Below are 20,810 nucleotides of genomic sequence, written 5' to 3'. Positions count from 1 at the left end.
GTTTGTTTTCTTTTGTTTTACAGTAAGACCACTATTCATAGAGAAACCTTTAAAAAAAAAAAAAAAGGGTCAAGCTAATAAATGGACTGCAATATTAAAATTGCACATCTCAGCCAAAAAGCAATGTTACTTACCGTAACAGTTGTTATCCAAGGACAGCAGGCAGCTATTCTCACTAGTGGGTGATGTCATCCGACAGAGCCCCGATACGGACATCTTGCAAGCATGTCTTGCTTGAAGAAACTCAGAAGTTTCGAGATGCCCGCACCGCGCATGCGCCAGTGCCTTCCCGCCCGATGTACCGGGCGTGTCTCCTCAGTTCAGGTAGCTAGCCTGAGAAGCCAACCCAGGGGAGGTGGGTGGGACGTGAGAATAGCTGCCTGCTGTCCCTGGATAACAACTGTTACGGTAAGTAACATTGCTTTATCCCAGGACAAGCAGGCAGGTATTCTCACTAGTGGGTGACCTCCAAGCTAACCCCAATGGGATGGTGGGAGAGTTGGCAACTTAAGAGAACAAATTTTGTAACACTGTTTGGCCAAACTGTCCATCCCGTCTGGAGAAAGTATCCAGACAATAATGAGAGGTGAATGTATGAACCGAGGACCAAGTGGCAGCCTTACAAATCTCCTCAATCGGTGTCGATCTGAGGAAGGCAACAGAGGCTGCCATTGCTCTGACCTTATGGGCTGTGACCTTACAAGGAAGGGATAATCCAGCCTGGGCATAGCAGGAAGAGATACAAGCCGCCATCCAGGTGGAGATGGTGCGCTTCGATACAGGTCGTCCCAACTTGTTTGGATCAAAGGAGACGAAAAGTTGAGAAGCAGTTCTGTGTGGTTTGGTGCGATCCAAGTAGAAAGCCAAAGCACGTTTACAGTCCAGAGTGTGAAGAGCTGATTCTCCAGGATGAGAATGAGGCTTTGGAAAGAATACTGGAAGCACAATGGATTGGTTGAGGTGAAATTCAGAGACCACTTTAGGCAGGAATTTCGGGTGAGTGCGGAGGACCACCTTGTCATGATGGAATACTGTGAAAGGTGGGTCCGCCACCAAGGCCTGAAGCTCACTGACCCTGCGAGCAGACGTGAGGGCCACCAGAAAAACCACCTTCCAGGTGAGATACTTAAGTGGAGCCTTGTTGAGAGGTTCAAACGGAGGCTTCATGAGATGAGACAGGACAACATTGAGATCCCAAACCACAGGAGGAGGTTTGATAGGAGGGTTGACATGAAAAAGTCCTTTCATAAATCTGGAAACCACAGGATGAGCAGACAAAGGTTTCCCATGTAGAGGCTGATGGAAAGCCGCAATAGCACTCAGGTGAACTCGTATAGAGGTAGACTTGAGACCAGACTGAGACAGGTGTAGAAGATAGTCCAACACAGAGGATAGGGAGGCTCGCTGAGGCTCCGTGGCATTGGAAATACACCAAGAAGAGAATCTAGTCCATTTTTGGGAATAGCATTGTCGGGTAGCAGGCTTCCTGGAAGCCTCCAAGACCTCCCTCATTGCTTGGGAGAACTGGTGAGGAGTTACGTTGAGAGGAACCAAGCTGTCAGGTGGAGAGACTGCAGGTTGGGATGAAGTAGTGAACCTTGATGTTGAGTAAGTAGTGAAGGAAACACTGGAAGAAGTACTGGCTCCCTGCTGCTGAGTTGAAGTAGAAGGGAGTACCAAGGTTGTCTGGGCCACCGAGGAGCAATCAGAATCATGGTGGCATGGTCTGATCTCAACTTGACCAGAGTCTTTTGGATGAGAGGAAATGGAGGAAACGCATACAGGAAGCGATTCCCCCAATCCAGTAGAAAGGCATCTGCCTCGAGGCGATGAGGAGTGTAGATCCTGGAGCAAAACTGAGGCAGTTTGAAGTTGTGGGGGGCCGCAAAGAGGTCCATCTGAGGCGTCCCCCACTGTGCAAAGATCTGATGAAGGGGGTCGGAATGGAGGGTCCATTCGTGAGGCTGGAGAAGACGACTCAATTTGTCTGCCAAGACGTTGTCCTTCTCCTGAATGTAGATAGCCTTGAGGAAGGCGTTGTGGCGAACAGCCCAATCCCAGACTCGAAGAGCTTCCTGGCAAAGAGGGGCCGAGCCCGTGCCCCCTTGTTTGTTGACATAATACATGGTGACCTGATTGTCTGTGCGAATAAGGACCACCATGTCGTGAAGCAGATGCTGAAAAGCTTGGAGAGCATTGAAGATGGCTCTGAGCTCCAGAAGATTGATTTGATGGAGTCGTTCCGCACTGGTCCAGAACCCCTGAGTGCGAAGACCATCCAGATGAGCCCCCCAGGCATAGTTCGAAGAATTGGTCGTGAGAACTTTCTGGTGGGGAGGAGTGTGAAACAGCAAACCTCTGGATAGATTCGAAGAGGTCATCCACCAGAGAAGAGACTGCCGTAGAGCAGGAGTGACAACAATGTGACGGGATAACGGGTCGGACACCTGAGTCCACTGAGATGCCAAGGTCCATTGAGGAATTCTAAGATGTAGTCTGGCAAAAGGCGTCACATGAACTGTAGATGCCATGTGGCCCAAGAGGACCATCATGTGTCTCGCCGAGATGGATTGGCGAGAAGACACCGACTGGCAGAGTAGAAGGAGAGCATCCATGCGTTGAGGAGGAAGGAATGCTCGGAGTTGAATGGTATCCAGGACCGCCCCGATAAAGGGGAGAGACTGGGTGGGCTGAAGATGTGACTTGGGAAAGTTGATCTCGAAGCCCAAGCTTTGCAGGAAACAAATGGTAGTCAAGGTCGCCGAAATGACCTCTGGAGCTGACGGGGCCTTGATGAGCCAGTTGTCGAGGTATGGAAACACCTGAAGACCCATGTTCCGGAGTGCAGCGGCCACCACACCAGACACTTCGTGAAGACTCTGGGAGACGATGAAAGGCCGAATGGAAGCACTCGATACTGCAGATGCAGATGTCCCACCCGAAATCTGAGGAACTGCGGGAGGCCGGATGAATGGGGATGTGAGTGTAGGCCTCCTTGAGATCCAGAGAGCATAACCAATCGTTCTGCTCGAGGAGGGGATAGAGAGAAGCAAGGGTCAGCATACGGAACCGCTCCTTGACCAAAAACTTGTTGAGGACTCGAAGGTCCAAAATGGGACGCAGATCGCCCGTCTTCTTCGGGACAAGGAAGTACCGTGAGTAAAACCCTTGGTTTTGCTGATCGAAAGGAACCGGCTCGACGGCCCGAAGCCGAAGCAGAGCCTGAGCCTCCTGAAGGAGAAGAGCGGTCTGCGTCAAGTTGGAAGGATACTCTCTTGGCGGGTGGTCCGGAGGGACCCGATGGAAATGAAGAGAGTATCCCTCTCTTACGATGGTAAGGACCCAAAGGTCCGTGGTGATGGTCTCCCATCGATGACAAAAATGATGGAGACGACCCCCAATGGGAAAAACGGGGGGAGACAGAACGAGGTCGGTTATGCTCCCTGGGATAGAGTCAAAAAGGCTGAGTAGCCTTGGGTGCAGCCGGCATCTGAGGCTTCTGCTGAGGCTTCTGTGGAGGCTGTCTCTTCGCCGGTTGTCTCGCAGGAGGAGCCTGCCTCGGCTGATACCGCCGCTGGTAAATCAAAGGCGGCCTAGAGGGGCGAGACTGTTGAGGCTTGGGTTTAGGCCGCAGAATAGACTGGAAGGACTTCTCATGATCCGAAAGCTTCTTAGTAACAGTCTCGATAGACTCATCGAATAGATCCGCCCCCGCACAAGGCACATTTGCAAGTCTGTCTTGGAGGTTCGGATCCATATCAATGGTACGAAGCCATGCCAGGCGACGCATGGCGACCGAACAGGCCGCAGCGCGTGCCGAGAGCTCGAAGGCATCGTAGGAGGATTGCATCAGCTGCAGGCGTAACTGGGAAAGGGTCGCCACCATCTCTTCAAACTCGAATCGAGCCTGAGCATCGATGAAAGGGATGAACTTGCGGAGCACCGGCAAGAAGAAATCCAAATATGAAGAGAAGAAGAAATTGTAATTGAGCACCCGAGTCGCCATCATCGAGTTCTGGTAGATACGTCTACCAAACTTATCCATCGTCCTCCCTTCTCGGCCCGGTGGTACTGAGGCGTAGACTTGGGAGGGATGAGAACGTTTGAGGGAGGACTCGACCAGAAGGGACTGATGAGATAGTTGTGCCCCCTCGAACCCCTTGTGGTGGACGATGCGGTATCGAGCATCCAACTTACTGGGAACTGCAGGGATGGAATACGGTGTCTCAAAACAACACATGAAAGTCTGGTCCAGCAGTTTATGCAGAGGAAGCCGGAGCGTCTCCGCCGGAGGGTGAGGCAAATGCATGGTGTCCAGATACTCCTTAGAATATCGAGAACCAGTGTCCAAAGTCACATCCAAGTCATCCGCCATTTGTCGGAGGAAGGAGGAAAAGGACAGTTGGTCCGCCAGCGCCGGCCGGCGAGACGGACTAGAAGAAGTGGAAGCCTCCGGGTCCAGAGAGAGCTGGGAGCAGCAAGGAGAATAGGAAGTAGTCGGTTCCTCATACTCCGGTCCCTCAGGCGGGGATAAATCCGACGAGGAGTATCCCATTCGCTGTATCTTCTTTTACGGAGACACCTCTGAATGACGTGAGGAGTGTCGAGAGGAGTGTCGAGAACGATGCCCCTCCCGGTGACGGGATGGGGAACGAGATCTTCTATGCATCGCACGATCCCCAGAAGCCTCCAAGGAATGGATAGGACTAGATGCAGTGGATCGCAGAGGTGGCAAGGAGGCGGACTCACGCAGCGCCACCCAGGTCTGGTACGGAGTGCGGAAGAACTCTTCCTGCGATGCAGTATGCCCAGGACTCCGATTATCAGGGGCCGACCTAGTACCCTGATGTCGAGGAGGTGTGATGGGCTCCAAAGGCGGCATATCCCCAAAGGAAGCCCGCCCGGAGGCTTCCGCCGCTCTCCGCCGATCCTCCTCGTCGAGCAGTGAGATCGAACGACGAGGAGGAGGGGGAGGGGGCGGTCCGCCCCCCAGGACCGGGACCGGGAGGTCACCCTGAATAGAGGCGATAAGCCGGGGTCCCATAGACTGCATAAGCTCGACAAACTGAGCTTCCAGCAGGGATCGCAGCGAAGCCGATATGGAGGGATCCGCACCGAAAGGGGGTCCTCCAGCACGGTCTTCGCGCTCCTTTGTGGCCAAGTGCTTCTGCTTGCTAGCTTTAGGCACTTTGATGACCACCGGAGGGACAGTGGAAGGCGGTACCTGAACCGAGGAGACGGAGACAGGCACCGGTGTCGAACTCGATGCTGAAGTCGGTGTGAACGATGCCGACTTCACAATGCCCGATGCAGGAGTCGTCGATGCAGGTTTCGACCGGACCGGCGAAACATCAGCAGAAGTTGAAGCAGACGGCTCCTTGGCAGTATCCATCTTAAACATCGACTCCCAGAGCAAGCAGCGCCGTTTAAACAAGCGCGCAGTGAGCGTGGAACAAGGCCGGCACGATTTCGGAACGTGTTCTGGACCAAGACACTGAAGACAGCGTCGATGTGGGTCCGTCAACGAAATCGCACGCTGGCACTTGCTGCACTTCTTAAAGCCGGTGATTGGCCGGGACATAGGCCGGAAAATCGACGCTGCAAGGTCGAAGGCACTAGGCCGCAGCCACGAGGCCGGCCCGGCCGAAACGCCGGAAGAAATAATTTTAACTTTTTTTTTTTTTTGAAAATATAAAATAAAATTGAAATAAATTCAAAGAAACAAGAAACGCGGAATAAAGAAGGCAAATATACTGAAATTCAGTCAGCGCAGAATGAAGTGAAACTTCTCAGCTCCGCGGAAAGAAAAGAACTGAGGAGACACGCCCGGTACATCGGGCGGGAAGGCACTGGCGCATGCGCGGTGCGGGCATCTCAAAACTTCTGAGTTTCTTCAAGCAAGACATGCTTGCAAGATGTCCGTATCGGGGCTCTGTCGGATGACATCACCCACTAGTGAGAATACCTGCCTGCTTGTCCTGGGATAACACAAATATTTTCATTGGCACAGCTGCAACTTGTACATTTAAAGTTCTATGTATTTCCAGCAGCACTTTCTACATAAATGCTGTCTTTGAAAATAACTTTAAACATTTAGGCTGAACTAAATTAGATTGTTACTTACATGTCACTATTTGGGCATTTAAGTTTATCTGTTTAGAAACTAAATTTTGCCACTGACTATATAACTTTATTGCTCACCATCATGCCACTCCAAACCATGTCCCATTTTTTAAACATGTAACTTTGGCAGTTTTGTTAATAAGACTGCCAAAGTTACATGATCAGCTCCTGGGAATCTTATGCAGTCAGCATCACAACAGTGTAAGTGCTTTCAAAAATCAACTTCATAGTATCTATCATTGATGGGCAGGGCCTTTCATCCGCTAATACAAATACATTTAGCATTTTTTCCCCTGTGTACCTCCCTCAAAATGCACCTATAGTGACCACCTGACTTTACAGCAGAAGAGAACGTAAACAGCAGCACAGGGCCTTACAGCCTATGCATGTTCTCAGCATCTGCTGGTTTTCCCCCTCTAATAGAGAAAATCTGTGCTAGGGGTGGGACCAGTACATTCTGAGCATGGGCACAGGCTCCAAGACCCCTCATTATCTTTTTTTTTCCCCTCCCCCATTTCTGCTGCACACCCAGGATTGATGGTGATGGCAGCAGAAGCAACATAGAAAGGAAAGCGAGTGCAGTACTGGATTAAGAGAAAAGGAACAGAGGAAGAGATAGATGGAGTAAGGAAGAAATGCTAGACAGGGAGGAGAAGGGTTGATGAGCAAGAGAGGAGAGAAGAGACAGTGGAATTCTAGGAGAGGGGAGTAGAGTTGTTGGACATGGATGCAAGGGAAGAGAAGATGCTAAGTATGATGGAAAGGAAGATATGGAAAAATAGAAAGATGCAATAAAAAGAAGTTGCTTAAACACTAGATGTGATGAGGCAAAAGAAAAATTGAAGAAAGATGAACATGAAAGATCAGTGCTAAAGAAAAATATGTTAGTTTTGAGAATACATTTGTATATTTGCACAGAAAGCACAGTTACTTACCGTAACAGGTGTTATCCAGGGACAGCAGGCAGCTATTCTCACATGTGGGTGACGTCATCCACGAAGCCTGGATGCGGACAGCCTCACAAGTAGACTTGCTTGAAGAAACTCAGAAGTTTTGAGTTTGCTGCACCGCGCATGCGCGAGTGCCTTCCCGCCCAGCACAGGGTGCGTCTCCTCAGTTCAGATAGCTAGCAGAGAAGCCAATCAGGGGAGGTAGCTGCCTGCTGTCCCTGGATAACAACTGTTACGGTAAGTAACTGTGCTTTATCCTAGGACAAGCAGGCAGCCTATTCTCACATATGGGTGACCTCCAAGCTAACCAGAATGGGATGGTGGGAGCTTTGGCAACTTAGGAGAATAAATTTTGTAATATCCTCTGGCCAAAATGGCCATCCCGTCTAGAGAAAGCATCCAGACAATAATGAGAGGTGAAAGTATGAACCGAGGACCAGGTGGCAGCTTTGCATATTTCTTCAATAGGACTGGATCTGAGGAAAGCTACTGAAGCTGCCATGGCTCTGACTTTAGCTGCCACAAAATCGAAGCCCGCAGGCTGAAGGCGTGCAGTAAGGCCCGCCGTCACTTGATGAAAAAACAACGAATTCTACTTTAAAAAAAAAAAAAAACCCGAAATAAAAGCAGCACAGCGACACAGTAATAAAGAAATAAAACATAAGCTGCGGTGAGAGAAGCCACGAAGCAAACTTAGTTCAGTGCAGAGCGTCAAGGATGGACTTCTTGGCTCCGTGGAAAACTGAGAACTGAGGAGACGCGCCCTGTGCTGGGCGGGAAGGCACTCACGCATGTGCGGTGCGGCAGACTCGAAACTTCTGAGTTTCTTCAAGCAAGTCTGCTTGCAAGGCTGTCCGCATCCGGGCTATGTGGATGTCGTCACTCACATGTGAGAATAGGCTGCCTGCTTGTCCTGGGATAACAGAAGGAATATGCGTATTTATTTTTTAACACTTTGATGGTCCAACTGTGCAGGGTCAGGGGTAATTTTCCAGGCTGGTTAACTAGTTTTGCTGAGTATGCTCAGAGTTTGCAAAGTTTTCATATTTTGTAGTATATACCCCTTTTTATATTTTACTACTACTTCTTATCATTTCTATAGCACTACTAGAGATATGCAGCGCTGTACATCAAAAAAAAGCAGAGTCAGTCCCTGTTCAAAAAAGCTTACAATCCAGTTAAGACAAAACAAACTGGACAAGGTGTATCTATACACAGTGCTTATGTGGAGGGATTACAGACGGAATGTTAAGACAGATATTGGTGCTTAGAAGGTGGGCTTCAAGTCTGGATTTGAATACCGCCAGAGATGGAGCTTGACGTAGTGAGTCAGGTAGTTTGCTCCAAGCATAAGGTGCAGCTGATAGGGTATAGCTACTGTGGAGGCGGAGCTGAAGCCAGCCCACCCCCTAAAGCTGGGCCCAGTATGAGTAACAGTATCTTTTTCTTCTTAGGGGAAAAAAAGCACTGTTTGTAGGTATCTAAACCTTAAGCATAGGGGAAAAAATAGTTAGAACATAAGAAATGCCTCCACCGAATCAGACCATTGGTCCATCTAGTTCGGTGGCCCGCACACGCGGAGGCCAATCCAGGTGTTCCCTGTTTACGTCCTAGGTGTTCCCTGATGAAGACCCTGTTTTCCCGTATCCCTCAATGTGATTTGCAAGCAGGTGTGCGTCCAACTTGCACTTGAATCCCATAATGGAGATTTCCGTCACCACCTGCTCCGGGAGAGCATTCCAAGCGTCCACCACTCGCTGTGTAAAACAGAACTTTCTGACATTAGTCCTGGGCTTGTCGCCCCTCAATTTTAGTCTATGGCCTCCCGCCGAGTCACATTTGACAACGTCAATAATGATGCTTCTTGCTCTATTATGTCAAAACCTTTTAGTATTTTGTTTTACACATTTGAAATGCATGTCCACAATAGCTTCTTTCACTGATAAATTATTTTTCAAACATGCACATTACCTACCATCATTTTCAGACAGAACGGAGATAAATGCACTCTGAATCTCCTTGAGATGAGACTACAAGGCAAAAGAAAAGGACACAAAAACAAAGTTAACTTCCAATTTCTCCTCCCATCCACTCCCAATTTCAGGAATTATAATACAGTTGCTTACCAGTAGCAAGTGTCTTCTGTAGAGAGTAGGATTAGGCACACGTAGATGATGATGTTACAAATCACTGGCATGATTACCCAGAACTCAGAATGAAGTGTAAAGTTCTGAGCAAGCCTGGTCCTTCCTGATTGCAGCAATCTCCACAGTAATCTCTGTTAGTTCCATAGCTCAAGAAATAATGCAGTTCTCAGGGAAGTGTGAGGGACTTTGTGCCTGATCAATTCTGATGTATAAGAAAAGTACCAATGCTTTTTCTGTCAACAAGAGCATTAAGGCAGGCATACAAGTGGGTGACTCCCAAACTCAGGGTAGCCCAATTGAAATGGAGTATATGGTTCATAAGGCTTGAAGTTCACTTATTTTTCTAGCTGAGATAACTGCTTCTAGAAAAATCACTTTTCAGATAGCATTCTTACATGAAGCAGACTCCATGGATTCAAATGGCAACTTTATCAGAGATGTAAGGATGATATTGGGGTTCCAAAGGACAAGAGGCTTTCATAATGATATTCTGACATGAAAAACTTCAAGATCTAGAAATTATAGCACATTGAGCAACTGAAAACCTATCAACCAGAGCATAATGGGCTGAAAAAGCACCGAGATGTCCTTTGATGAAGTTTGGAGCCTTAGACCAGTGGTTCCCAACCCTGTCCTGGAGGAACACCAGGCCAATTGGGTTTTCAGGCTAGCCCTAATGAATATGCATGAAGCAAATTTGCATGCCTATCACTTCCATCATATGCAAATCTCTCTCATGCATATTCATTAGGGCTAGCCTGAAAACCCGATTGGCCTGGTGTTCCTCCAGGACAGGGTTGGGAATCACTGCCTTAGACAATATGGTGCAAGTAGAACAATGTGGTGTGAGGTGAACAATGAAAGCAGTTGTAACCATTTATGGAAAAAACCTCCACTAGAATATACAGGTATGTCTGGTAGGTAGTTTTCTGGGAGATGCCTTGTATAGACATTAGAAGTCCCAGCCTATTAATTATTAATTTCTATTAATTATACACCACTTGGTGTTGGGTGGGGGAGGGTTTCAATTGGAGGGTTTATGATCTTATAATGAATAATGGGCTTGGAGGGAGGGTGGGGGGAGGGTTGCATTTATATTTATAAGATACACTGATAAGATGTTCAAGTGGTCTAATTAATAGTGTTTATTATGAATTTTTGTACACTTGATGAAAGTTTAAAAATGAATAAAGAATTTTTTAAAAAAAGGAAGTCCCAGCCTGGAAAATAATCATTATTCACTTTTTCAAATAATTTTTTTTTTAATAACTTCACCATACATCATCTGGTACATACAGTACCTCAATGAACCAGCAACTGTATAAAACTAACATTAAAGCATCAGAAGCTTTTCCAAATTACCTCCTCCCTTACCATGTTCCTTCTTCCCCCTCTTATTCTATCACTATTTAAGGTACCCCCAATTCCACCCTCTCCTGCTTAGCAGGACATTGATCAACTTTCTCTCCCTCACTGGTATCTTCCACATAGCTGTTTGAATCACTTTACCCTACAATTCCTAAGGGCTATTAATCTCACACATAATATTAAATTCCCTTATTCTGCCCCAAAGTTCTACCTTTGAAAAGAGCTCTTCCCATGTCCAATATCTTGCCCCCACAAATGCCATGAACTTTTTCGGAACTAGATCCAAACCTTCTTCTCGATGCTCTATTAATACACTTTGTATTGGGATCAGCTTTACCTCCCCTACCCCCATACAGCTTCCTTAATCTTACCTGCTACAATTCAACAAACTCATTGGACAATCAGGAATCCCCATCAGTTATAACAACATTTTCCCTCATGTCCACATCCCCAATATAATTCTCTCTCTCTGGGGAGTAGGCCTCATACAGTGCTGAAAGTAGATTCCTTCTCCCCCACCCCTTTAGCTTTCATAAATAGTTCCCTTAAGCTTTTTCCTGCATGGAGTTGTGGTCAAACATGCAATTGGCTCAACCACAGCCTCTTACCCTCTTAGTCATGGCGATCTCCACTAATATCATATCAGTCCTGGAGTAGTTTTCATAGCCATGGGAAAATTAAGTGTAGTTCATTTTCCTCCCATTTTTAAAACAAGAATCTATTGACTTCAGTCTCTTGATGACCAGTGGAAGAATGTAGGGGATGAACAGGTGTAACAGTCTAAAAAGGGGTTCCTTGATAAAGCCTAACCAGTGAAAAATGTAGTATGTTGGATTAATAATCCCCGAGGCTGAATGGACAACAATACCCTGAATGTTTAAAAGATAAGTTCTAACTATTTATGTTAAGGGGTGTAGGATATGTAAAACTAAAGATAAATTAAGTGATTTAAATACAAACAAAGATTGCAATGAAAAAAGATTTAAAATGGACTGAAGAAGAGTTGGGTGTTGAATACTTAGTGGCTAATGTTATGCCATAAGTGGTACTGCTGAGGTCTGATTAGATTAATGAAGAGATTTTAGAACCTCAAGAATGTTGGATGAATATTTTGAATACTTGGGGTTATATAACATTTTGATAATTGTGAGGAGGGGGAGGAAAGTCTTGTAAGCTCAGGTGAAGAACCCCAAGAATTTCCCTGTCACAGCAGTAGCAGGCCAAAGCAAGGCCAGTACAGCTAAGACCTAAAATGGTTGCTGAAAAAGCAAATAGGCTCTCTGACTAGAAATTGTCAAACTCTGAGAGAAGCTGTGAACTGTGAAAGACACTTCTGCTTTTTCCTAGAAACAGCGAGCGTAGTTATAGAGAAAAACAATTCTGATGAAAAATATAAGCAACATGATAACTTTCATCAGAGGAAAGACGAACCACGGACAGAAGTATACAAGAAGGCTAACCACAGAGCTGGAAAACCGTTAGGCCCAGGTGCTCGAGGGAGGGTCTTGATATATTAAGAGAACACTTATGGGGAAGTGAGGGAGAAGCATATGGAAAAAGGCGTGACACAGAATCACTCAATCATTTTAACCAATCCATAGCTTAATATATGAGATAATGAATATAATTAACCAATGAAAGTGTGAAATGTAACATGCACCAACGTGGGCCAGAGCTGCCAGAATCATATAAAAGAAAGCTCCCTGGACCATAGTTTCAGAACTCATCGGAAGTTCTCCATCAGTCTGGTGTATGCTCTATCACTCTGTATGCTGTGTGATTTGTTCCTGTAAGATTTTATTACTTGATTATTAAATTCATATTATTTGAACCAACATAGAGAGAGTTGAGTGGTCCGTTTGTGAAGGGCTAGGGTCACTGATTTACAATATACAGCTAAGACACTCCTACATAATTGATATAAGGTTGGTCATAGTAAGCAAAAGAATTGTACCTTGGCATTTTTGCTGCAAGTAAACAGTCTGAAATCCCCAAAGACTGGAAGATGTTGTGCAGAGTTCTTCAATACAGGGACCACTCATGCAGCTGAATAACTTTGCTAAGCCTGTTGTCTAATCTGGTGCTGAACCCCACATACATAAGCAGCTTGTCTCAAATCCTTATTGATTCCCAATAGAGGGATCTCATCCCTCCCTGCTTGCTGATAAAAAACATGACAACTTGGTTGTCCATATGAACCAAAACTTATTGATTCTGGAGAAAATAGAGAGCTACTTTGAAGGAGCAAAATATCTGCTTTAGATGACTGGTTTTGAACTACAACCAGTTTACTGACTATGGTGGGAGTCTAAGTGGGCTCCTTAACTGAGGGTGAAATCCTGTTATAACTGATACTCCACTGATTTACAAATAGGATACCTGCAGTCTGGTTGTATGCAGACATCCACTTCTGCCACATAATTTATAGTTGAACTGATAGTGTAGAAGACAAGATACTGGATATATTAATTTCACAGCACTTGATATCCCACTGACACCTAATTTTTAGGTGGGAAAATGGGACAACATGTACTACTACAGTTATATATCCTAATATTTGTTAGGCTTTGACTGTGTGAGGCAGAAGTTTGAATTTTGCAACCAAGCAGCATCAGATATTCTACTGGCTGGCTGCAGAAGAGCTTTTATTTGCAGAGTCTCTAGAATAATATGAAGAAATCTTGGTTGTGGGGCACAAGGTTTATTTCTTCAAGTTGATGAAGCAGCCTACTCTCTTTAGTAAGTGAACTGTTTCATCTTTGAGGGTTAGAGCTAAGCTGATTTCTATGCAGAAGAAGCCCTTTTTTGCCATTCAAGTAGAAACCTTTGCCTCTTTAATGATTCTGAAACCAGTTAAGGTTGTAGGTCCAGAGAGGCAAGAGATCACAGCCAGATCCAAGGTAGATTAAACACTTGGCATATGATACTAAAATCTGGATCTTTCTACCACATTGTGGTCAGACATATAACCCTGACTTTGGTTAAGACACACCACAGAAATCAAAGAGAAGGATTTTTTTTTATTTTAGTAAAACAGAAAAAATATTGTAGGAAAATACACAGAGGAAAAACTTCTCAACAAGTATTGGGAGAACTTTGTTTTCACATCTGTTCAATAGAACAGAAAAAAACAAAACTGAGGGAGACTGAAAAGATTGCTGCATGCAGGAAGGGTCATGCATGCTCAACCTTAATTCTGAATTCTTGGAGAGTTGTTACATTCCATTGGCATGCAATGATGTCATCCACTTGTATGCCTGACTCAATCCTGCTCAATGTCAGAAAAAAAAATATACACACATGAGGTGATGGGGAAAAGGTACGAGAACACAGCAGCCACATAACTTTACTCTTCACAAAATGAAATGGGTGCTAGAATTCAACAAATCATCTCTGGTCATTTCAGTAGGCCAGCACCTAACTTTTAATTCCAGGAATCAGAAATACTTAACGGTTTTCTCATAAAACCATTATCTGGCTGAAAATCCCTAGATTGTTTAGTTCCCATATTACATTACATTACATTAGTGATTTCTATTCCACCATTACCTTGCGGTTCAAGGTGGATTACATAAGAATTGGCATGGTATTACGTAATATATAAGGCAAATTACATAAGGATTGTCGTGAAATTAGGAAATACAAAGGGGTAATTTGAACATTTTAGATTTGCTAAGGAGTACATAGTATTTTAGGTGAAGAGTAGGGTTTTTGTTTAAGAACATAAGAAGTTGCCTCCACTGGGTCAGACAAGAGGTCCATCCCGCCCAGTGGTCCGCTCCCGCGGTGGCCCACCAGGTCCTTTGACCTGTGAAGTGATTTGACCATTTTTATATCCTACCTCTGCTTCTATCTGTACCCCTCAATCCCTTTATCCTTTAGGAACCTATCCAAACCTTCCTTGAACCCCTGTACTGTGGTCTGGCCTATCACAACCTCTGGAAGAGCGTTCCATGCGTCTACCACCCTCTGGGTAAAAAAGAACTTCCTAGCATTTGTTCTGAACCTGTCCCCTTTCAATTTCTCCGGGTGACCCCTAGTGCTTGTGGTTCCCCACAGTTTGAAGAATCTGTCCTTGTCCACTTTCTCTATGCCCTTCAGGATTTTGAAGGTTTCTATCATGTCCCCTCTAAGTCTCCTCTTCTCCAGGGAGAACAGCCCCAGCATTTTTAACCTGTCAGCGTATGAAAAATTTTCCATACCTCTTATCAGTTTTGTCGCTCTTCTCTGGACTCCCTCGAGTACTGCCATGTCTTTCTTGAGGTACGGCGACCAGTACTGGACACAGTATTCCAGGTGCAGGCGCACCATTGCACGATACAGTGGCATGATGACTTCTTTCGTCCTGGTTGTGATACCCTTTTTGATGATGCCCAGCATTCTGTTTGCTTTCTTTGAGGCTGTCGCACACTGCGCCGATGGCTTCAATGTTGCGTCCACCATCACCCCCAGGTCTTTTTCAAGGTCGCTCATCCCTAGCAATATTCCCCCCATTTTATAGCTGAACATCGGGTTCTTTTTCCCTACATGCATGACCTTGCATTTGTCCACATTGAAACTCATTTGCCATTTTTTTGCCCACTCCTCTAGTCTCGTCAGGTCCCTCTGCAGGTCTTCACAATCCTCCTTGGTTTTGACCCTGCTACAGAGTTTGGTGTCATCAGCAAATTTAATGACCTCACATTTCGTCCCCGTCTCCAGGTCGTTGATAAATATATTGAACAGGAGTGGTCCCAACACCGATCCCTGAGGGACTCCGCTCGTGACCCATTGCCAGTCTGAGTAATGCCCTTTTACTCCAACCCTCTGTTTTCTGCCCGCCAGCCAGTGTCTGATCCATCTGTGTACATCCCCTTGCACCCCGTGATTCCACAGCTTCTTAAGCAGCCTTTCGTGAGGTACCTTGTCGAAGGCTTTTTGGAAGTCGAGGTAGATGATGTCTATGGCTTCCCCCTTGTCCATCTGGCTGTTTATTCCCTCAAAGAAGTACAGTAAGTTCGTGAGGCACGACCTACCCTTGCAGAAGCCGTGCTGGCTCGCCTTCAGTTGTCCATTTTTTTCTATGTGCTCGCAGATTGTGTCCTTGACCAGTGCTTCCATCATCTTTCCCGGGACCGAGGTCAAGCTCACCGGCCTGTAGTTTCCCGGATCTCCTCTTGATCCCTTCTTAAAGATGGGCGTGACATTTGCTATTTTCCAGTCCTCTGGGATCTCCCCAGTTTTCAAGGATAGATTACATATTTGGCAAAGTGTTTCCGCTATTTCGTTTCTCAGTTCCTTTATTACCCTTGGGTGGATGCCGTCCGGGCCCGGTGATTTGTCACTCTTCAGTCTGTCTATCTGTCAGAGGACATCCTCTCGGCTCGCCTCTAATTGGACCAGCTTTTCATCGTGGTCTCCATTTATGATCTCCTCAGGTTCTGGGATATTGGATATGTCCTCTCTCGTGAAGACTGACGAGAAGAACTTGCTTAATCTGTCAGCTATCTCTTTTTCCTCTGTTACCACTCCTTTCCTGTCTCCGTCGTCCAATGGTCCCACTTCCTCCCTGGCTGGTTGCTTCCCCTTCACATACCTGAAGAATGGTTTGAAGTTTCTTGCTTCCCCCGCCAGTCTTTCCTCATACTCTCTTTTTGCTTTCCTAACCTCTCGGTGACATTCTTTCTGGTGCCTTTTGTGCTCCTTCTGGTTGTCCCTTGTTGGGTCCTTTTTCCATTTTCTGAAAGATGATTTCTTGTCACTTATCGCCTTTTTTACTGCATTGTTTATCCACGCCGGGTTTTGAGCTCGATTCTTTTTGCACCCTTTCCTAAATCTTGGGATGTACAGGTCTTGTGCCTCGAGCACCGTGCCCTTGAGTAGGGCCCAGGCTTCCTCTACGGTCTCCATCTTCATTGAGCTGTTGCTGAGCTTTTTTCCCACCATTTTCCTCATGGCCTCGTAATTTCCTTTTCTGTAGTTGAGTGCTGTCGTTGTGGTTCCTTTCACCTTTTGTGTTCCTATGTTTAGTTTGTACTGTATCATGTTGTGATCGCTGTTTCCTAATGGTGCTAGTACTACCACCTCCTTTGCGGGTCCCCCTAGCCCATTCAGGATTAGGTCCAGAGTGGCATCCCCTCGCGTTGGTTCCGTGACCAGCTGTTCCATGTAACAGTCCCTCGTTGCCTCTAGGAATTTAGTTTCTCTCGTGCAATTGGAGTGTCCAGTGTTCCAGTCTATTCCAGGGTAGTTGAAATCCCCCATAACCACCACACTTCCAAGTTTGCATACCTGCCTCAATTCGTCCTCCAGGTCCTGGTCGTTTGTTTCTGGCTGTCCTGGTGGGCGATAGTACAGTCCCAATTTGATGTCTGCTCCATTTCCTCCTGTCAGTTTAACCCATATTGATTCCAAGCTGTCCGCCCTTACTGTCGTTTCCATCCTGGTTGAAGGAATGGAGTCCTTTATATACAGTGCTACTCCTCCACCCTTCTTGTGTGTCCTGTCCCTCCTATAGAGTTTGTACCCTGGCAGGGCCACATCCTATTTGTTGTCCTCGGACCACCATGTCTCTGTGACTCCTATTATGTCCAAGTCCTCTTTACTGGCTATAACTTCTAGCTCTCCCATTTTTGTCCTTAGGCTCCTGGCATTTCTATATAGGCAAATTAAGTCCCGGTTGGTTACCTTCTCATTTGGTTCTCCTCGTGGTTTGGTGCTCCTGTCGATCCCCTCACGGTCTGCCAGTCCCCGAGCCTCGTTCTGTTCACCTTCTTCCTGTGGTGTGTCTATCCCGTCCTCCGTCCGCTTCTTCGACTTTGGATAGCCCTCTGTTTCTGGCTGTTTCTTCATTTTGTTGCTCTTTAGTTCCTTAAGTTCCTTTGATCCCTGCAAGGCGTCTTTGGGTTTTAGTCCAGAAAATGTCCACACAGTCTCGAGCCCTCTATTGCCATTTCCTGATTCAGTATCCTTGCTTGATACTGTGGTCCGATGTGTCGAGGTCAGATCGACTATCGGCTTTCCCCTTGTTATCAGTTTAAAGCCATGTCTATGCTGGTCTGGATGTTGCGTGCCAGCATCCTCGTCCCAGCCGCACTCAGGTGCAGTCCGTCTCTCCTGTAGAGCTTGTTTTTCCCCAGGAAGGTTGTCCAGTTCCGTACAAAGTGGAAACCCTCCTCATCGCACCATCTCCTCAGCCATCCCTTTATTGCTTGCAGCTCGATCTGTCTCCTTGCATCTGCCCTCGGTACTGGCAGGATCTCTGAAAAGGCTATCTTCCTTGTCCTCAGCTTCAGTTTCCTCCCCAGGATCTTAAACTGCTCGGTCAGTGTAGTTCTGTTGAAGTTCCGTCTGCTGACATCATTTGTTCCGACGTGGATTATTACTGCTGTCTCCTCCGTCTCAGCTCCCTCCAGGATCCTCTCGATTCTGTCAGATATGTCCTTTGTCCTCGCCCCTGGGAGACATGTCACTAGGCGGTTTGGTCTGCCTCCTGCTATGTGACTGTCCACCTCTCTCAGGATTGAGTCTCCCACCACGATTGCAGATTTCCCTTTTCTCCGCTTCCTCTTGGGTCTCAGGTCTGTATCGGTGATTTGACCCTCCAGTCCTTCCTCTTCCTGATTGGTTCCTCTGCAAGGTCCTTCTCCCCCGGCTTCTGGTGGTGGGTCCTGTCCTCCATCTGATGGTTCCCTTTCGAACTGCTGGTGATCCCGTGTCTCTACCATCTTGCAGGCCTCCTCGATGAATCTCTCGAGCTCTCTGACCTGCTCATTGATGTGGCTCTCTCTGGTGGTATCGTTAGTTGCCTTGATTTCCCATGGTACCCCTGCGGCACAGAGTCCCTCCAGCTCCTGGACTTTGATCTGCAGTCTCCCGACCTCCTTCTTTAGGCTATCCAGTTCCTGACATCGACCGCATCTGTAAGCCTGCCTCCCGGAGGGGAGGTAGTCATACATGTGACACTCGATGCAGTATACTACAGGATACAGTATACAGTTTCTTTTTTGAAGGTTTTGTAATCTGTGGTCGAAGACAGCAGGTTGGTGAGCTGTCCGTCTAATTTTGCTGCTCTGGTGGCCAGTACAAATCAGTCGTCAGAAGTTTACAAATAAGCTACAAAGTATTCATGGTTGAGGTATGGCTTTTTTCAAAACAGTCCATTAGCTGTTGTCACCCTATTCTTAGAGGAAGCATAGGGAAATGTAGCTTTAATGTCCATTTAGTCCAGAGGTATCCAACCTGTGGCCCAAGGGCTGCATGTTGGACCCGGTCGAGGGCGATGCAGTGTTTTCCTTTGCTGCCCCCGGGTATTTACCATCTTGCCGGCTCCCTCCTCTGTCTTGCTGCAGCATTTGTGTGGCCCCAGAAATATTTTTTTCGGCCAATGCGGCCCAGGGAAGCCAAAAGGTTGGACACCCCTGATTTAGTCTTTGATCACTCTGCTGAGACATTCAGCTGAGCCTAACTCAGCTTATTCATTTTAATAAATGATTGGATAGAGACTAGCCCCTCATAGCACAGAATTTACTGAGGAGCTATCACTGTTGCTACAAATTCTGAATTCATTGGAGTGGAGGAAGAAATATAAAACCACATAAGATTTTAAGGTATGCCCAAAATTCCCAGTGTGGACAGAAGTACTATCCAAATTGTACTATATTTTCTTACTGCAATTCCAGAATATACATGAATTTTATCTGATTTAAAAAAAACCTCCACAAAAGGTACCGTTTCTTTCAATACCATACACAAATATATTTTACTACCAAGCCATTTAGAATTCTGTTACAAAAACAATATTTTATTTACTTATCCACCTAGGAACAGGGAATGAACTCCTAGAAAACAGAATATTCAAAAATTACCTTGATTTCTTTGTGTGTACTCAGCTTTTTCACCATTGACAGAAGCCAGATACAAGCAGCCTGTCTAATGTGTGGGTTGGGACTAACAATTTGCTTGCTTAAGATCACATCAAGAACCCAAGGGACCACGTCATTCGTCTTTACGTCTATATCAAAAAGAGAAGGGAAAAAAAGATGATGTGCTCTTAAGTCACAAAAATGCCATTGGTACACAAATTCTCAATTTCTCCCCTCCAAGATAAAATTTTATAATAGGTAGCTTAGGTTTGGAAGTCAAAAAACCCTATTTTATAAAGGCATAAGTACCTCGGGAGCAGATGTAAATGTTAGTATGCATTTTATAAATAATGTGCATTAATCATGACTCCATCCACACACCATCTAAACTCTGCCCCAGAAAATGTCTAGGCATGTAAAACTATGTAGTTTCTAAACACCATGAACACTTTTAGGTGAATAACCTCTAAAATAATTTCATTAAAAAAACATTTTATGCATGCAAAAAGACATTTACACATGAAAATGTATCTATAAAGTTAGCCCTATGACCGTATCTAGCACTTAATTCACACCACATTTGGCAAAGAATAAATAAAAGACAAATTTGTTTTCTAAAATTAAAGTTGAAGGACCAGGCACAGGCATCACTATGGGAAGGCAAGTGCTACCCTTCAAATAATAGCTTGCTATCCTTTTGTCAACCCAGTTTAAGGCAGCATATGGGGCCTGGGGTAAACCAAACCCTTGCCTGATTTGATCAAGTGCAATCAAGTCCTCTTCTACCCTTCTGATCATCCTCACAGATCCTCTTTTCCAGTGGAGAGGCAGAGGTTTGTGCCTCTTCTCACAAGACTAGCAGAAGATGACAGAAAGATTAGGTTCTTGCCTCGATAATTTTCTCTCTTATAGATGTGCCTAGTAGTCCTGAAAGCTAGGGTTACACATCAGAACCCACAAGTTGCTTGTAGAATTAAATTACCCATCTTTCAATTCCACCTCCTTTCCAGCAGGCTTGCTCTTGTCCCCATCAGTTTGTACAAAAGCAGTCAAGAACCATTGTAATAGAAGACATCACCGGAAGGAGGGCAACGGGAAGAATACCCCAACACTATACTTCTGTTCTGCTCTGAAACAAGTATAACATTAGCAAAATTATACAAAACTGAGTGTAACCAGCACAACATTTATGAAGCTTGTAGCTACTTGCATATCCTGCTAAGAAGCAGAAAGTCAGACATGATATCTCTTTTATTTTATTTTTTCAGCTTAGATGAGAGACAGAGAAATTCTTCATGGTCAGAAAGACTGAAAGTAAGACCAAAGACAGATGAAGCCCACTCATAGGGAGGGGCTTCAGGACTATTTACAAGAAAGAA

General features: G+C 45.7%; 1 protein-coding gene across 2 annotated transcripts in view; it reads right to left on the bottom strand.

Annotated features, from left to right (window-relative positions):
• The window catches only part of ECPAS (Ecm29 proteasome adaptor and scaffold), a 336,957-nt gene that overhangs the window by 122,278 nt on the left and 193,869 nt on the right, over positions 1-20,810 (bottom strand). For both annotated transcript variants that reach the window (XM_033926317.1, XM_033926309.1), the window contains exons 25-26: positions 19,435-19,580; positions 9,049-9,103 (exon numbers count right to left, since the gene is read on the bottom strand). In XM_033926317.1, coding sequence (XP_033782208.1) covers positions 9,049-9,103; positions 19,435-19,580 — 201 coding nt within the window. The remainder of the gene's footprint in view (positions 1-9,048; positions 9,104-19,434; positions 19,581-20,810) is intronic.

This window comes from Geotrypetes seraphini, chromosome 1, assembly GCF_902459505.1.
Source record: "Geotrypetes seraphini chromosome 1, aGeoSer1.1, whole genome shotgun sequence".
NCBI classification, from domain to species: Eukaryota; Metazoa; Chordata; class Amphibia; order Gymnophiona; family Dermophiidae; genus Geotrypetes; species Geotrypetes seraphini.
This window is presented reverse-complemented; position numbering and strand designations above follow the sequence as displayed.